The 20,015-nt window shown below is 31.9% G+C and overlaps 2 protein-coding genes and 1 non-coding gene across 3 annotated transcripts in view; 2 read left to right on the top strand and 1 right to left on the bottom strand.

Moving 5' to 3' along the window:
* LOC125051201 (zinc finger protein ush) overlaps positions 1 to 8,479 on the bottom strand; it is a 170,991-nt gene extending 162,512 nt beyond the window's left edge. The window contains exon 1 of the mRNA XM_047651406.1: positions 8,314 to 8,479. Coding sequence (XP_047507362.1) covers positions 8,314 to 8,353 — 40 coding nt within the window. The 5' untranslated portion in view covers positions 8,354 to 8,479. The remainder of the gene's footprint in view (positions 1 to 8,313) is intronic.
* A 4,861-nt stretch (positions 8,480 to 13,340) lies between these two features.
* LOC125051442 lies at positions 13,341 to 13,458 on the top strand. The gene has a single exon (XR_007117284.1). It is a non-coding gene; the product is annotated as a U5 spliceosomal RNA (small nuclear RNA).
* Positions 13,459 to 15,578: 2,120 nt separating this feature from the next.
* LOC125051348 lies at positions 15,579 to 19,187 on the top strand. Its single transcript, XM_047651596.1, has 2 exons — positions 15,579 to 15,865; positions 16,579 to 19,187. The coding sequence occupies exon 2, from the start codon at positions 16,612 to 16,614 to the stop codon at positions 18,988 to 18,990; it is 2,379 nt and encodes a 792-aa protein (XP_047507552.1). The 5' UTR covers positions 15,579 to 15,865; positions 16,579 to 16,611; the 3' UTR covers positions 18,991 to 19,187.
* The last annotated feature ends 828 nt before the right edge of the window (positions 19,188 to 20,015 follow it).

Raw genomic sequence — 20,015 nt, 5'->3', positions numbered from 1 at the left:
AGTGATCTCAATTAAAAACTCTTATCTAGAATTATTATGACGTTAAATGTATTTTTTATAGCATCAAAGTCCTTATAATATCAATATTATTGTTTGCTCAAACAAATTAATTAGTTTTGGTAACAACATAAGCATAGATAACAATAATTACTTTAAAGAATTACATACAACAGCTGGGCCGATTTAGACCAAAGATTATATGCGAAATATTATTAGCTGAAATTTGTACACCTCTATATTTATGTGGTCCTGATAGATTGGGAAAGAGACCACAAGCTGATGCGGTCGAGTTGCAACAATCCGAGGCTTTAGTGGGTATAGAATATAGATAGATAGGACACAGATCGAGTTGGGTACCATATAACCCTTGGTATGGAGGATGCAAATAATCCTTTTATACATTGGCTAACAAAATATATTTTAACAGATAACCTATATATAATTTACATAACGTGTCAAGTGCTTAACAGTAGTCATGGTCAGTCAGTCTCTGCCAGAGCTTGACAGTTGACAGATAACAAAAATGTCCACCGCGACACTATAGATTCGTTATTAACACAAAACATTTTAGTTTTGGTAGTAAATGTCTGAAAAACTTATTAACACGCTGGGAGCTTCCGTGATGTTTTATTCTTAAATATATTATCTGTATTTTCTGTAATAAAAACATTAATGTCGTAACAATTTCATGACAGTTTTAGTTTATTATTAATAGCTTAAACATTTAAAATAAAGAACATGAAAACTGTTTTACAATAGGTACAACTCGCCCTGAATAACAATTTGGAGCGCAAATACCAATCACCTGATTATCAGCTTTAATAGATCGTTATCAGAATGTCCATCGATTTTAATCCACCGTGATAATGCTTATCCACTAAATCGTTTATCTAAAAGATTTATATCTAAAACATACGCAAGCAAATTCGCTCCTAATAAAATATTCATATGTTTTCTTTTAATGAAAAGAAGCCTGTCTATCTCTTAACGCATTCATCTCCGTGGATCATTCTATCTCTATTCTAAATTTCTATTGATTTCGTTAACTTTTGTATATAATGTTCTTTAGTTCAGCTTGAACTCTTGTTGAAGAGTGGATGTAGAGATATGCATTCCCTTTTCCTTGACTTCCAGAAGTATTCATCTGACGCAAATAACGTAAACTTCATCAGACAATGCAAATTATTGATGCTAATCACTAGACTATTGGGCAGTTTTAATGTAACTATGAACCCAAAGTTATCCAAAGAGACTCTCTTGGTCCAATCCACGCTGTTTAAACGCAATGCGGTTTCTACATTAGGGTGAATACAGTGTTGTTTTTCGGACCCTATTTCATCCCCTTATTCCCACGCTTCCCACGTGGCCATAAATTTTGGTATACTTTGCAACTTTTCCTTTTTTTTATATTAAATCGAATATCCACGTTTTTACAAATGGCATTTTTTTCATCTAACAGGTTAGTTCTATTATAAAGCACAATTGTCGAGAGGGTTTATAAAAACCGTTAATCTCCAAAATTGATATTGATTTAATAGAAAATGTTGAATTCTATAAATTTATTCGACTTAAATATACTTGAGGCTGTAGGCAATACATATTTACTACATACCGAAATTAAACCAAAAAAAATGGATAACATATCAGATAAGATAATAAGTCCGTCTCAACTCTCAGTATCATGTTAACGAGTATTGCTAAATATTATGTACTGGAGATAATATTGGTCGCTATTAAGGATTATTAACGAAAACGGAACGAATTTTTATCTTATTTTATATATCACGAGATTTTAAGTGCTGATTAAAATGATAACATAAAATTTTATTTCTTTAAACCTGCATCTCTTTATGTAACCTTATCCAAATATTATTTGAGACAAAAGATATTTGCATTTCAGAAAATTGCTTCTTTTATACGGCCCATAGTCGTAAGAAGTACGTACAGAAGTAACTGTTTATTGTATAAACATTTTCATAAAAGTTTAGTAGTGTGGGTTGAATGAGGACGTAATGACAAGGATACGATACGTAGAACATATAAATGAGAAGCGTTTAACAAATACTAGGTAATGGTGGATGGTGAAATTGGGAAAGCCTAGACCAACTAGACAAGTTAAAAATACCCATAACCGAGGAGCATGCATGGTGAATGTCTTGGAAGTGGATGAAGCGAGAGAGGTATGTCAGGACCGTAGCAAGTGGAGATCCGTGGTATGTATGAACTAGGCGCGATAATATAAATAAATAATTACTTTACTGACTTTTGTAATTCTTGTATTTCATATTCTTTTGTATTGCATTATTTTATTATTTTTTTTTGTATTATTTTAAGGTTGGTGAATCTATAATTATTTTATAATTTTGGTTATGCACTTCTTGCACTTTACCCATCATATTTCTTTTTTTAGTTTTTTTTTGTGTTTCTATAAATGTAACGACGTGTAAATAAATAAACTAATAATTATTTTTTTATAAAACAGGGGCAGAACCTTGTATGGCCTATTGGGGTAACAGAACTAAACCTTAGTAATAGTAACAAATTTCTTAATACAAAACAATATCAAAATTGAAATATAGTACCTATTTTTTTCAAACGAAACACACCACTCCGCGAGACCTTCCTACAAAATTTTACAGACAAAATGACAAAAATAGACAAATGGGTTAATTCACAAATTTTTGCTAAAGTTAAATTTTTTACCGTTTAAGTTTAATAGTTCTACTTTTTAAAAGGTTAACTAAATGCTCGATGTATGCTTTTAATTAAACAAAATAATGGATTAATTAATGCCAATCTGATGACGTCTGACGCATGTTTATCAGTTAACATAATATCCTGCAGTTACTATGTTTACTAAAACCATTTTATCCTTGACAAATGTATCATAAAAATAATTTTAATGTAAGCAATGGAATCAATAATTCTTTCAACTTTTAGTTATATTTACAACGACATTCCTGCTTTTATAATCAATAAAAAGATAAAAAATTCATGCTCTATTTCTGTACAGCTTATGTGTCATTATGTCCCTTCTCTACATAATTAAACGGTTTTAACTTAAGCACCGCATGTTCTTTTTATCACAGCGCACACAACTTAATAGAACTATACGTAAATATTTGTATGCATCAACGCATTCTACATAAAACTAAGTAGTTTTTATGAAAGGGAAAGCGCTTAAACATACAATATTTGAATGAAAACCGTACAGCGCTAAATAATGAGGAAAATTTTGCGTAAATGTTTATACCAAACGAAGTCTCGAAGTCTATTCGTACTATAATAAACATTGATTGGTTGATTAATATTTGACCTTATAAACTTTTTTTTTTAAATAAAACAGAGTGGCATCCATTATGGGCGTGTAACAAAGGAAGGGGTTGTAAGAGATAAACCCCAAAAAGGATCCTACGAATCTTACCAACATGCCGAGAAACACCTGTAACAGTTGAGCGCCTGTTCTATCTATTCCTTAGTTCCACCATGTCTGAGTGTCATGGTCACAGTAGAATAGCATCAGGAACGAATGCCACCGATTTAGTTTTGGGGTACGTGTAGAGATAATGGAACGAAAACCGATACGATTGTGCGCTCCGTTTGCTTGTGATTGGTTAACAGCATCTCTAGGCGATGATAATCAATGGCGCTACAACCTTTTTAGGTCTGGGCCTCAGATTTCTGTATCAGTTTCATGATCATTGGGTAATCTAATAGGCAAGTAGGTGATCAGTCTTCTGTGCAACGCACGCCGTTGACTTTTTGGGTCTAAGGCAAGCCGGTTTCCTCACGATGTTTTCCTTCACCGTTCGAGCGAATGTTAAATGTGCACATAGATAGGAAGTCCATTGGTGCACAGCAGGGGATCGAACCCACGACCTCAGGGATGATAGTCGCACGCTGAAGCCACTAGGCCAACACTGCTCACCATAAGATACATCATGTTCAAATCCGTTCGACCAATCATCTTAGCATCGTTTCGTCTTGCGTCTTCCGATTTTGCCTTAAGTGTAACCATCATGTTTCGAAATCTTGTCTGCATATTGTAGTGTCGAAATATAGCATTGTCTATTATAAATTGCGGCTCCCATTTATATCTAACCTTAACAAATAATTAAACCCCATAAACGGGAGAAACAAATGTAATCCACGGTTGTATGGATGGTTGTCGTTGACAATGGCAACGCTGTCTCCGCGCAGCCAAGAGTCACAATGTCCTTTGAAGACGCCGATGCACCGAGTGTTTGCTCACAATCGTACGCGTGTCAAGAATTGTTTATCTCATTTGCGATACAGATTCGTTCGGTAAAAAATTGGTTACCATGTTTTCAATGGTGTATCTGTCAGGCCGATTGGAACTTTATTATAATTTTTATATAACGGGGGGCAAACGAAGAATGCTCACATGATGTTAAGTGATACCCGCCGCCAATTGACACATTAGCAGAGGGCCCGCAATTTCGTTTTCGGCCTTTTTAGAATTGGTACGCTCTTTTCTGCAAGGACCCTAAGTCGAATTGGTTCGGAAGTACTTCAGTGGGCAGCTGGTTTCACATAGTGGTGGTGCGCGGCAAAAGTGCCTTAAAAAACGCTCACTTGTGAAACAATGGACGTCGAAGTGATATGGGTTTAATATAAGTAATTTATAGTATATTTAAATGTTATTACAGTTTTATACTATGAGGTACTAATTCTTCAAAAATTCCAAAAGCACTTCACAAATTCATATATACATATATATAATTTAATACAACCGTCCAACCATACAACCGTTTCTTCAATGATTGAATGGTGAGTTCAGTGACTTATCAAATGCATAAATTACCAACATTGTATGTTTATTACCAATTTATTGCATTTATAAATGTAGACAAATGATATTTTATGTAAATTTATATAAAAATATGAAACGGCACAAATACAAATATTTTATGTAAATTTTAGTACAACATAATCAAATATCTTAAAGTATTTTAAAAGTCATCGGTTTTATTGAATAAAATACCTTTAATCATAAATAACATCAAATATATAAAATTCTCGTGTCGCGGTGTTTGTGGTTAAACTTCTCCGAAACGGCTCGACCGATTCTCATGAAATTTTGTGTGAATATTGGGTATGTCTGAGAATCGGACAACATCCATTTTTCATCCCCCTAAATGTTAAGGGTAGTCCACCCCTAGATATATTTTTTTTATTTTTAGATATATTTTTTTGTTTCTATTTTTTTATGATACAACATTAAAAAATACATACAACCCTTAACTTTCACCCCTCTAGGATCAACCCCTATTTTTTTATTATAAACGATACACATGGCAAAACGACGTTTGCCCGGTCAGCTAGTATCCATATGAATATTTAAGCAAATCCTCACGCATACAAAATAGTACTTGATAATAAATCGAGACGACTGATGAGTCAGTAACTGAATAGTCGAGTGTCGGGAATCATGTCGCGTTATCTCTGAGTGCCACTCGCGGCTATCGAATGTTGGACAATCTGTAAAGCCAATTACACCACCTTATCGGCTCTTACAAATGAGATGAGATCTAACACGAATAGTGTTTAAGGGCGCGGACTTTTATTCTATTTTTGAAAAATTATTTATATAGGATTTGTCGACTCGAAAGGCTATACTGGCAAAGATTTTCTTGCTTTCTCCGTTTTCCTTTGAAAGGGCGGAAAATGCTTTAGAGAATTTTTAATGTACGCAAATTATACATCAATTCTACTGAGCCCAGAAATCGTTTGAAAAATAACCTAGATTTTCGCTGATGAATTTATTTCATAAAGTTAAGTGATACACATGTACGAGTACACACTCAATGACAGAGGGCAGTACGTTGCCGGCCTTTTAATAATTCGTACTCTCCTTTCTTAAAGGACCCTTAGTCGTACTGCTTCTTAAATACCTTCAGCTGAACAAAGCTGTCGAGGTGATATATCAGAGTCCTTATTGTGATTACGCGTCTACTGTCTCACACCATACGTTAATTATAATATGAAATTTTGCGCTGATGAAGAAGTAATCGCCGAAACTGAAGCCTATTTTGAGAAGGCAAATCATAGTAGAAAATTTATATCAAATTGTTGTATCGTTCTCGAAGGCACATTAATGAAATCAAATTCCATCATAAAAAGATTTTTTTCAATGTTAGTCTATCTTATTTTTTCTTTAGTGTGAAGCATCTTATAGTAATCAATCGCTGGATGTTTCCAATGTTATAATTACGTTTATCACAATTTGATAAATAAACAATATAGACGATTTAAAGTTTGTTGACCTGAACGCACTTTGTAATAGCAAAGAATAAAATAATTGTGTTCCAATCTACAAAATAGGACTAACGCGTGTGTTCTGAACCTAAATAGATCTAGACTTTGTAATCCTAAGTAATGTTTAATTAGGCTAAAATTTAAAACTAACTTTGACTTAGATTAAATTTATATTATTTCAGCTTTAGACTTTTACAGTCGATCAAGGAGAGATAATTAATTGTCAATTAATTACTATGTCTTAACGACGGATTTAAAGTTAATTAACCGTTAAGTTTAAAATATTTATTTATTTCATGCAATAGACAATATATATGTATTACATATCTGTTAGACGCAATCTACAAAGTCTTCATTATTAAGTAATATTGAAGTAATAGTAAGGTAGCGCCATCTCTCATCTAAACTCACTAGTTTGATTTGACAAATAAATTTACTAAAAATTACTTTGATTAATATCCTGTAAGCTCAGATTACTAAGTGTCAGTTGATACTTCAATTGAGGTCCATAGTTATGCATAATACACCTCAAAATTCATTATTATTAATGAACACATATGTACCTAATACTAATAAACCTCAAAGAAAGAACGAAATTAAAGGAAAATATAACTCATTCCTAGTTGCCATAGTCATAGTATTTTATTGTGACATATTTTTAAATAACTGTTATTATATTAAAATTGTTACGTTAATCCGTGACTTAAGATTTGGCCACATTGCATCTGTTATTGAACTTTTATTTAGGCACGGTCAGACTTCTGTAAGTGATATGTCTCACAACCGAGGTTCGAAGATACGACCTCTCACCTCAGTAAGAAGCACCTTAACCGTATTATTAATTTTCTTTATTACACAAACGTTGAATCATAATTAGGAAAATGAACAAGTTCAATGTCCTAGCCACGTAAGAGGTAAACTTGAATTAATTATCCTTAATTCTAGGAAAAATTTAAGGTTATTTGTTGGGCATTTAAACGTATTTGTATGGGATTTCCCACAACGAATGCGTAACTCTTAACGAAAAATTAATAATGAAATTCAACTCAATTAAAATATTGAACATCCACAGATCGGCTATTTGTCTTAAAGGTTAACAGACATTAATATTGTTTTTTTTAAGTATACATAAACTTTATGTACAGATAAAAACGTAAATTTATTACATTAAGGGTCTGTTTCACAATGTACGGATAAGTTCTACATAAGTTCTAAATTAGCTATTTATTACTTATTGGTAGGATAAGCGCTATTCGTCACATAAAGTCCATCATAAGTTATGAGTCCGATGAATGTCAAATAGCACAATTTATCTTCCAAATAATTTATGTGTTGCATAGCTATTTGGTACTTAATACATTGTGAAACAGATCCTAAGACGGTTCAGCTGTCTTGTACAGCGACATATAGTCTAAAAAATATATTGAATTTATATACGATAAATAAATTTAAATTGCTCGTCTCATAGTGACGTAAATTATTACAAAACATGTATTATAATTTATATGCGGTGTTTGGTCAAATACTTACTGAATATTTGTTAGGTTTTACAATATAATATAAGAATTATTGTCTGTATGTGTATTGACTGCAACTTTGACTGTAAATTATATGTAACTATTTGTGAATTTCCTTTTAAGACAAATTTCGTGAAAATTTCGTGGAAATTCGTCATGTGTCGTCGCAGAATAGGTATGCGAACTTTAGATTTTATCACCATAACATTTTTGTAATGGTACAAGAATATGGATTGTTGCAAATAAATTACAATTTTTTTTTTATTAAAACACAAAACCACTGTCTAACTTTGGAATACTTTTATATTATTTTTAAAACTTAATATTATTTTGTTGAAGTTTTTATACATTATTAAGTAAAGAATAATGTAGGGAAGGCTGTATTTAAATAATAATTCAATATAAAATGGATTTTGGCCTCAAATTGCATGCTTCTGAGATAACTTTAAATTAACTTAACTAAAAATAAAACTATATAATATTATTTTTTAATTTAAAAATATGAATAATAACATACGTTTCAACGGCTTAGGGTTGCTCTGTTTCCTTCGAGACATGACCTAGCATGTTCCTATGGGCACCACCATGTCACACAACACTATTTACCACGATATTACGAACAACTTAAAAGCGCTGAACACACGTCGATACAACACGACGGACCAACGCGCACTAGAGGCGTAGTTTCGTCGGCGCCAAATCGAGGAAGGCAACGGCTTGAATTGGCTCCGCCCATCTCCGCGGACCTTTTGAAAACATAAACGTCTTTCAAAATGTAATTTTTAACCTATTTGACAGATGCACTGAAAGCAACTACTGCTAGGTGATAAGGATTAATAACATACCACCTCACCTCGCAAACGATATTTTGCCATATAAAGAAGAGAAGGGTTATAAATGTATTTTTTATTGCCAAACCATATTAGAATAGAAAAATGACCAGCCCTGCGATTCTGTAACTCACTTCACGAACTCACACAGCGGTTTTTGCATCGGCGGTCGCTCTCAAATCAGTCGTGAAGCAGTCATTTTATTATTTGGCATTCTGATAAACAATAAACTACAAGCTCCCACCTTTTCAGCATGCCAAATCATAAAATGACTGCTTCACGACTGATTTGAGAGCGACCGCCGATGCGAAAACCGCTGTGTGAGTTCGTGAAGTGAGTTACAGAATCGCAGGGCTGGACCGCTCATTGGGATATTGAGGAGAAACACTGTGACACGAGAATTTTATATAGATTAGTTCATCTTTTTTTAGTTTGAGTAAGATTAGGTTAAGAGGCGAAACTTAGCGGTAGAAAAGAATCCATTTTTGACATAAAATTATACATAGAGTGTCAAGACTTTTATATAGATATACATATTTTAAAACAAGATTTTTTTAACACTTAAACCATCGATACAGTAAACATTGCACTATAACAGTTATTTTTTTCTTTTCTTAGATGTACCTAGAGTCGAATGATTAAACATTGGTATAATTTTATTTTATTAAAAATTTTCATAGAGACAATAACAGATGGCTATATTTACAACTAATGTTAAATGCAAAAGCAAAATATTTATTGCCAATTCGTTTAATACTATTTTCTATGATGCAAATCTTTCTTTTACTATTAGCGACAAAATATGTTTATAAAAATGTCAAGTAATGAACATGTAGTTCTTAGATTGATTTTTTTAAAATATAATTTAATTAGTAAAAATAAAATATAGCTCCATTATTCAGTTTAAAAGACACGGGCAAAAAGCTAAAAGCCAAAAGTTCTATTTAAACATTATCATACTAAATAAATAAATAAATGTAGAGGAAAAAAAAGTACATATTCAAATAAAACTTCTTTACCGGATGTAAATACAAATATGTTTTTCATTTCCATAGCTTAAACTACGAGAAAATTATTATTATTATTAGAATTACGCTAACTTCGCGGCAATAGATGGCATTGAAATGGCATCATTTAAGTGACTCTTATCGTAGTATTAAAGCCAATTACGGCCTGACTCCTATACATAAACAATGTATTATTTTTGACTTATGTGATACTCGTTTCTGAATCTCACCCTTGAAGTAAAAAGTACCTACTTTAATTATCTTAGGTAGTATCAACTTAATTTAGTGTGTTAGAATAACAGTGTGTTAGTTTAGTGTGTTAGAATTACAGTGTGTTAATTTAGTGTGTTAGAATTACAGCGTCTTAGTTTAGTGTGTTAGAATTACAGTGTGTTAATTTAGTGTGTTAGAATTACAGCGTCTTAGTTTAGTGTGTTAGAATAACAGTGTGTTAATTTAGTGTGTTAGAAAAACAATGTGTTAGAATTACAGCGTCTTCGTTTAGTGTGTTAGAATAATAGTGTGTTAATTTAGTGTGTTAGAATAACAGTGTGTTAGTATATCTTTGGAATATATACTAAGTGCGTACTCGTATTTATCCAAGTCCGCTGCTTGCAGAGATGAAAAGTTTTTTTATTTTATTATTTTTCATTGAATTTTATAAAAAATAATTCATGGCAATTAAAAGCAGTGGCGGAGTTTTTCTTGACAGTCAAAGATTTTACAGTTCCTAAATGTAAGTCTCAAGAGACATTTAAATTTTTTGACTTTCACAAATAGGTATACAAGTATTGAATATATTTTATTTGTCAGTCACTCAGTCACAATAGTCCCTTAAACAGGTTTTATTTAAAAATCTCTTTAAAAAATATTATAAAGGTATATAAGAGCCAAGAGGTAGGTATAGGTATATTAAAAAAGAAATCACACAGATACACCTATTTGTGGTTTAGACCTAATAGGCTATTACGCTACAGGTTTCTTTATAAAAGGTAGGTATAAATCTCGGAATATTATTTATACGGTCGAAAATCCACCAGAGTACTTTATCGGACTTTTAAGAATCCTTTTTGCGCGCTCCATTCTTGAAGGACCCTATATTCTCCGATGGGCGCCTGAACGCTCGGTGTTGAAACAAGGAAGGATGGTAACTATGTGAGTTAATTTGTCCTTAGATGACTATTTCAAACTACTAGATACTATATAATATATATAATAATACATGTTTTGCAATTATACTTGTTTTAAGAATAAAAAAAATGTGTTTATTCATTTAACAATAATTCAATATAATGTGTAAGATTTGGGAAGCTTTTTAAGTAAAAAAATACCTGTAACCAGCTCTTCCATAAAAAACTTAATAGTAAATTCCATAAAAATTATATATTATTTTATTAAACGTGCGTTTTCATAAGCAAGAAACTATACATTTAAAGGCTTTAAACAAAGCATTCGTTCTTAAATAAATGTCACAAAATTGTAAATCATAAAACAATAAGATTTAAAAAGTAACGCCATTTAATTATGACAAACACACAACATTAAAGTTGATTAAAATATCAGACGATGCGATGAGAACGATTGTAACCCACTTAATAAAATTACATAATTCATAGTACACAAAAAGATTAAAATTAAGGTACGGCAATGTTTTCCAGCATTACAAGTGTTTCCCAACCACTTTCGTGCCCACCTTAGCCTACCTAAAATTCTTATGCAATGCTTAATTTATATACTTATTTACAGATTTAATTTTTCACTTAAGAAATTTAAATGATAGGAAGAAGAATATTATATAACATAAAAATATAATGAAAAAGTGGAATTCAAATTCCAAATAAGTAGTTTTGCTATTATTAATTTAGTGAGATCCTTGCACTTGATGCAGAGATTTTATATTGGGTTCCAATTTGGGTAGCTTCAGTCTCAAGTCTTCACGTTGGATAACCGTTTAACGAATTTCAATACAATACACATTTTTTCTCTCTAATTTTTCAAAGCTCTACAAAATTAAAAAAGTTTTTTGACTTCTTGCCTTACCAGGTTATGATAATAGAAATATTGAATGCAAACATCACGGATTTGCATAATTAGGATCCGGTTGAATATGTATTCATCCGAATTCATTTTCATTCCTCTAACACCATTTTTCGTCACCAACGGCGTCTTAGCTAACGGCGGCTTTAGCGTGCGACTCTCATTCCTGAGGTCGTAGGTTCAAATGCACCAATGGGCTTTCTGTCTATATGCGGATCTAACACTCGCTCGTATGGTGAAGGAAAACAACGTGAAGCAACCGGCATTAGATCCAAAGTCGACGCCGTGAGTCGCACAGGAGGCAGATCACATACTTGCACACAATTTTGACACATAAGATTGACATCTGACGCCCAGACCTAAAAAGGTCGTTTTTTTTTATTGATAATAGCAGGTTATGCGCATGTATGTACTCATGTTTCCATTTTTGAATAATTTATATTTACACAGTTTTTTTTTATTGTAAATATTCATTCTAAAGCTGTTTTCATCCTATAAAGACCTTATTTTTCTTCCCATGTTGGAAACTAAGATACTATGTACCAGTGGTGTAACAATAGGGTGGCAGGGCTGGCAAAAGGGCCCCTGCCCAAGATATATTATGTTCTATGGATGAATGTGAAGTCTCCAATACTCATTGGGCTAGCGTGGGGACAACAGACCATTCCCTCTCGCCTAAGAAAGGAGGCCTATGGCCAATAGTATGACATATACAACGTGTATACGTAATTGAGTACGCTTTAAATCTCGAAGTTTATTAAAACTAAACCGAGTACAACGTGACGATTTTTACTGATAGCGCCCCATCAAAAGAATTTTCCAAGGGCCCCAGATGGTATAGTTACGCCACTGCTGTGTACCTATGTCTCTGAAAATATATTTTTTCTATCAATGCACAAGTACCACAAGTAGGTACTTAATCACTAATCATACATTCATACATTATAACCCATCAAAGTAAAAACAATTTATTACATTGTTAGCAATTTATAAAATATTTTAATAATCGTTGACAGAGATTTGTAATATCAAAAAATGACAAAATATAAGTACCGATACATATATTATCTCATTGTAACGTTATCAACATAACATAATGTAATACATATATATATACTTCACCATATGAAATAAAAAAACCTTTTTATGTATCTTGTTTTAATATTGTAGTAGAATAGTCGTCGGTGTACACAATATAAAATAATTCAATTGTTTTTGAGCTCAAAGTGACATCTATCTTTGTTGGATAATACTGCGATGGTACAGGTTTCTTGATTTTGGTGTTATTGACTTAGCGCCTTAATACTATTACACTAGGTGGCGCTTATATTGGTTTCACAATATTAGACCGTCTAAAGAAATAGGATAATGATATTCAAAATAGTTTGACATTTATTTGCTAGATGGCAGTTATATTCTTATATTATTACTATTAAGTGTAGCTTCTCGATTACATAATAAATTCATTTGATCAATAATTCCTAATGTTTTATTTCAAAATCATTTTATATTTTAAAGTTATTAGTTTAAAATATAAGACTACGAATTGATAAATTCTGTCGAAAACTTTTAATATATATAGATGTCGCTACTAGATTGCGAATGAAAATAGAAACGCGGTATCGTATCTATTCCAATTCAGTATAAGTAGTTTCGTATTTTTATCGTCGTCACTCTGGTTTCCCTTCAAAACGTATAAATCTTTCGCCTTTTACTAAAGATTTCCGTGGAGGGGAACACTCAAATGAGTCTAACTCAATTTTTTGAATGCCTCACTCGGTGAGGTATAAAAATCTATGTGAATTAAAAACCCGAGTCTTAAAAGAATATCCTTAGGTTTTTAAATTTTAAGTCCTCATTAATAATTTAATTGAGTACTCAATGTTATCAATTAACAGACATGAGACAATGAAATACTGCAGATTTGCAAATTGCAATAGTCGTTTGGTAATATTTAATTATTCTTGAACATTTTAATATGGTGTAAAAATAACTTATTCGATTATAATGTGTTATGTGTTGTTAATGGGGAATTGTTACATGTTGTTTTTGTGAAAGAGAAATTAACGTTCTTCAATCAACGTCGATATTTCATTCGCAGATAGACTGAAAGACCCCCAGCCAACATTTCACTGCAGAAAGTTTTTACATACGGCATCGGTTAACGGTTTGAGTGAACTAAAATATATTATATAACAGTTTTACCTACCTACTTCTATTTCATTTATTTTTGTACACTTTATTTTACATATATGCTTAACAAAAATGAGAAGTGCCTAACATTACTAAAGACTAATAATTTATTAATAAACACTAACAGAATAATTTCTAGTGTAATACAAGTGCATATTTTAACACATGAATAGTTAAGATTTCTAAGGTCATTAAACTTAACAATTGAGTGAATATTAATGGCAACATTGCCTCCCAACCTGTGAGGTCACTTGGAACACAATATTTATAGTCCTTAAACTCTTTTAATAAAGACATAATTGTCTTTATCGATAATTCAAAATCATTTATTCATACAGGTAACACAATGTACACTTACGAACGTCAAAACAGAAATATACTTATAATAAATGCTTCTAATTTTAAATTTACTTTTGTTGTTGATTGTTTTTCCATATATATCATTTTTTCTTAAGTTTTTCATGTTGCTTGTATGAATTTGTTTACCATTTCACCCTTCAATAAACTACGCAATAAGATTTCCGAGACTTAGAGGCAGGGAAAAGGAAGATATGTTAGGAATTTAATGAAATTAATTGTTATAAAAAAATGAGTCGAAAATTAATACAATTTTTTTATTTATTTCTTCGATAATAATATATAAAATACAAATATTTAATAAATTCACTTTACGAAATTTTAATTTTAAAAATAAAATTTCTATAAGGTAATTCACCCTTCTCACTCTCTCTCAATCGCTCTCTCCCTTTCGACAAAAACACTGCACATTTTTGACATACGAGGTACGAGATTATACAGTGACGATATGCAAAGAACATTTGGTTGGAACATTATCTACACTTTGTACACGAAATAATTATATATAATTCTTATCTAGGCTGAGTGTAACGGTCCTCATCGCTCTCGAACTCTTCCTGGCAATCCGTAAGGCTCGTAAGAGAGCTATTGAAACGAGCGTCAAGACGTTGCCTGTTCAAGAATCATCCTTAGCTATAATTAGCCACAGTTTGGTCAGACCAATGACTCAGTATTCATCGACACGTCACAGTCTAATCCGGCTTTGTTTCACACACCCAGGCAACGAAACACACACACAATCAAACGGTAGGTATAGTGCAAGGTACAGTCTGCGCGACTGTTTGTGCGGCGGACGAACTAAATAATGAGGAGATATACCATTAGGTCAGTGTAGCTAAGATTAACTCCTTGCATCATTTAAAACCTTTGAGAAATGTGTTTTAAGGAAATAAGTGAAATTAAGTTTAATGAAACGCTATATTACGTTATTGCGATGGAGTCGCTAACTCTTTTACGAAAAATAATTAATTGCCCATGCCATAGGGTTACACATACATAACAACGTATCACATGAACAAATCATATTTGCAGTTTTGGTCGTTTCAAAATATCGTTGCTTAAAAGTTAAAACCCATATCATTACTAGACTAGACGGCTAGATTAAAATCCCTTGGTAAAAACTGTTTTTAACATAAATGTTCGGCGTCTTAAATCTCTAGTAAAAGTAATGTTTGTTTGAATTTAGCATGTAATATCGCTCTCGCTTCAACTTCTTGACACCACGGGCCTAGTGAGCCCATTTGTCCTTTTCTGAAAAGGACAAAATCATTCGAATTAGTGACTTAGTAAGAGTACACGTCTGTCTTAAGTGCTAAACAGTGATAAGTGATATGTAAGTAGTATTATTGGATTCTTATGTTAAATATCGCACATCCGCTCAAATAACGTCATAACTCGATAAAATGTCAAATGACTTTAATTGTACCATTCGTATCAGAATAACACATACTTCATGCTCATAAATCGTCATAGACGTAGTTCAATTATTTGTCCCTAGATGGCACTTGTGACGTTCTATTGTTTACCGAAAGTTGTGCCGCGGCGAACATAAACAGTGTCATGTTACGACTTGCGCGAGGTGGTCATACGGGCGTTGTTCAGTAAAAGTGAATTGTGTCGAATCAAGACAGTCTTTGTAAACGAGGTAAGTAACATTTTATTTTCTTTTTTGCAACTAAACTGATGCTTGTCGAGTTATGCCAGTATACGTGATTGAAACAATTCAATTTACACATTTGTTAATCACTAATAATGACCTATGCAGAGTTATGGCGGTATACGTGATTGAAATTATATTATTAAACATGTTTGTTTATCACTAATACTGACCTATGCAGAGTAACGACGGTATACGGGATTGAAACAATTCAATTTACACATTTGTTAATCACTAATACTGACCTATGCAGAGTTACGACGGTATACGTGATTGAAATTATATTATTAAACATGTCTGTTTATCACTAATACTGACCTGTACTAATGTATGACAGTATATGTGATCGGGATGATGGCACAATATGTTTTATTAGATAATAAATCTGAATTATGTTGAATTTTGACTTTATTCATAAATAAAACGACTGAAAATAAAACTATGTGTCAGCAAGAAAACTGATTTGTCTTCAATTATGCTCGTGTTTTTGACTATGATTATTAATAAAGTGATAGATTTATTAATTTAAAATTATCGTATAGTGATAGTATAAAATTATTTTAGGTACTGTTTACGCATAATGTTTTTTTTTAATTCCCTGAGGCCACATTGTTGTTTTTTTTTTAGTTTAAAACCTTAAAAAATGTTTAGGTAGGTATTTAATTGTTTTTAACTAATTGTGTTGTTCATCTTGTTCTCAGGTGTTATTCGGTTTGGCGGTGTCACTTGTAACTATGTCCAGATCCAGAAAAATATTGTCATTATGTCTGGAACCCAATGACCATCATAACACAGTAACTGATGACTTGTCTATTGTGGCGGAAGATACGCAACCAAAAGATGTAGAAGAAAATTGTGACACGTCAAATAAAGAGAATACATATCATATAAATGAACCTACTACACACATTCCCAACTTACAGGTAGAATGTAATAGAATAGAGAATGAAGACTGTAATTTGCAAGAACCCGAATCTACGGGTGAAGAAACAGACGATTCTGTTAAAGATCGTGATTATAAATTGTCTTCCAAAAAGCGTAGCAAGAATTTAGTAGTTTCTCGTCAGCGATCATCTAGTACTTCATCTACAAATTCCTCTTCGTCTAGTTCATCCTCATCTAGTTCATCTTCATCTAGTTCATCCTCTTCTGATACTCCTTCGTCTAATAGAAATTCTCCAACATCTACCTCTGTACTATTGTCACTTAATAAACAAACAAATCAAGACAACAATGAATGCTTGCCTTCAACTTCCAAAGAAATTAACTTAAATAGTATTCATTCTCCAATACCAAACGAGACCGTAGTACAGGGAAATTTCAATACACGTAAGAGACGCCGTGGAGAGGCACAATGGAAGCAGAATATAACAAAAGTTTTACGAAACTCTGGATTACCCTATCAAACGAAGTCCGGACGAAATATTTCTAAGAAACAAATGAAACCAAGTTGTGGAGAAGGTTGTAGACTTAAATGCAGCTATTTTCTTACCGATGAAATAAGAATTCAAATCTTTGATTCTTATTGGGCTTTGAAAGATTTAGAGAAACAGAGACTATTCATTCACAAACACATACAACAGATAGAGATAAAGTTTCGGTCTACCAAAGCACAGAAAAATCGAAAAATCAACTATGCATTTTACTTTGAGGTTGAAGGTTCATTAAAAAGGGTTTGCAAAACAATGTTTAAAAATACATTGGATATTAATGATAGAACAATTAGAACTGTAACAGAGAAATCTACTGGAGGATTTTTGAAAGAAGATGAAAGAGGGAAACACGGTAAACATTATACTGTAGGTGACACTATAAAAAATGATATAAGAAATCATATAAAACGTATACCGAAAATTGAAAGTCATTATTTAAGAGCACAAACAACACGAGAATACATTGATGGAGGAAAGACTATATCTGACTTACATAGAGATTATGTGAATGAATGTAAACAAGATGGACGCAACTTTGGAAACTACGTAATGTACAGTCGTATTTTTAACGGTGAATTTAATTTAGGATTTTTTGTGCCAAAAAAAGACAGATGTGAATTATGTGTAGCTTATGAAAATGCAGTTCCCGAAAGTAAACTGTTGCTCAAAAAAAAATATGATGAACATTTAGTGGACAAGGTTTTATCCAGGGAAGAAAAAAAGCGAGATAAAATAGCCCTAAAAGAAAACAAAAACCTGATTGTATCTGTATACGATTTACAAGCAGTTTTACAGGTACCTCGTGGTGATGTTTCTGTTTTTTATTATAAGAGCAAATTAAATAATATGAACTTTACGATAAGCAAATTGAAAGCAGAAGAATCGGGAAAAAAGAAAAAAAGGCAACAGACTGAAGACGATAGTTACAATGGAGACACTATTGTAAATAACAGTATTACCGATTGTTATTTTTGGCACGAGGGTCAGGGTAATCGGGGTTCAGATGAGATTGGTAGCTGTTTGCTTAAATATATAGAAAAAGAATTGCATGATTACGAGGGTGACCAACTAGCTGATATAGTTTTTTATTCGGATAACTGTTGCGGCCAAAACAAAAATAAGTTTATTGTTGGATTGTACATGTATGCAATATTGAAGTTTAGTAATTTAAATTCTATTACTCATAAATTTTTGATAGCCGGACATACGCAAAACGAAGGTGATGCCATACATTCGGTAATCGAAAAGCAAATAAAACGTTCCTTGAAAACTGGTCCAATTTACGTGCCAAGTCAGTACGTACAAATAATTAAAGAGGCTAAGAAAACTGGGGAACCACTAAGAGTTAATGAACTATCACACACCGATTTTATTAATTTAAAAAGATTAGTTAGTGATCTAGGTATTACTACTTTAAATAAGCTAAAGATTTCTGAAGTTAAAATGATGATGATTACCAAAGCCGCACCAAATATTTTAAAGTACAAAACGTCGTACACTGACATTGAATGGTCTGAAACTAATTTACTTTCTCGAAATAAAAAAATAATAGTTCCTGATCTAAAGCAAGTTTATGCTGCTAAAATAGAGATTAAGGAACGGAAAAAGAATGACTTAATGACATTACTTCTTAACAACCACATTCCTAGTTTTTATGCCAACTTTTATAATAGTTTATAAGTTTAATTATTTTTTATTACACTGTCTACTCTCGTGTTATTGCACAGCTGATTGTTATAAGTACTTAAAGTATTTTATTTTGATAGAAGTTCATTTTTAGACTTACTGTTACAAATTGTGATTTTAAATAAGTATTGAAATACCTAGATTATTTAATTTTCATAGAGTGTTTATATATTATAGTGATAGAGTGTGAATTGTTTATTTTTCAGTTAAGACGTTGTAAATTATAAGTTCCTTAATTTGATTTATTTTTTCAATGCTATAGAGGTGTACTACCCTCGTTTTAATTAAACTGTTGATCGTTTTGAAGTACATAGATTATTTAATTTTGATAGAAAGTTGTTTTTTTTTCAGTTATAAGTTTGAAAATTTAATTGTCTTTATATAAAAAGGCATTTCAAAGTCTAATATGTGTGTAATACACGTTATATTAAAGAATATTATATTGTATTTCATTACAAGTTAAAAATACTTGTGTCATTATAATAAACAAATTATAATAAAACTTTGTATTTTTTGTACATATAGTGTCACAACCCAGATTATTTCAATGTTTTTTTCAGGATTTTCAGATTACTAATAATATGAATTTATAGAGCTTAAAAAAACATTATAACTCGGTGAAGAAAGTTTTCTTCTAAAATAGTTCCCTTTTTAATTATGATCCAAAAACTAAACAAATTAAGTTGGGTAAACTTTAAATGTCTTTCCTGAAAAATGTAGTTTTTGGAGTTGTGACGTTATTTGAGCGGAGGTGCGATATCATTTTTAGTAAATTAGTTTTAAATTACTTATTAGTCTTAAGTTATGCTAGATCGAGACATTTTATGAAAAAAAAATCGCTTTCCCGCTTCAATCTGTTACTTGGCCTACGATCACGCGTCCAACGCGTGCTACTTTCACGTAATACTGCCGTCATTCGCGTACAATTTTCTCGACAACTCTTTCGTCATCCACGAATATTCGCCGGTCACCGATGAGGAAATATCAACAAAACATTGACCTATAAAAATTGTTTAGAC

Source organism: Pieris napi, chromosome 7, assembly GCF_905475465.1.
Source record: "Pieris napi chromosome 7, ilPieNapi1.2, whole genome shotgun sequence".
Taxonomy (NCBI): Eukaryota; Metazoa; Arthropoda; class Insecta; order Lepidoptera; family Pieridae; genus Pieris; species Pieris napi.
This window is presented reverse-complemented; position numbering and strand designations above follow the sequence as displayed.

Bases quoted from the DNA above. Each gene is read 5' to 3' on its own strand.
- LOC125051348 (XM_047651596.1), top strand. From the start codon at position 16,612: ATGTCCAGATCCAGAAAAATATTGTCATTATGTCTGGAACCCAATGAC.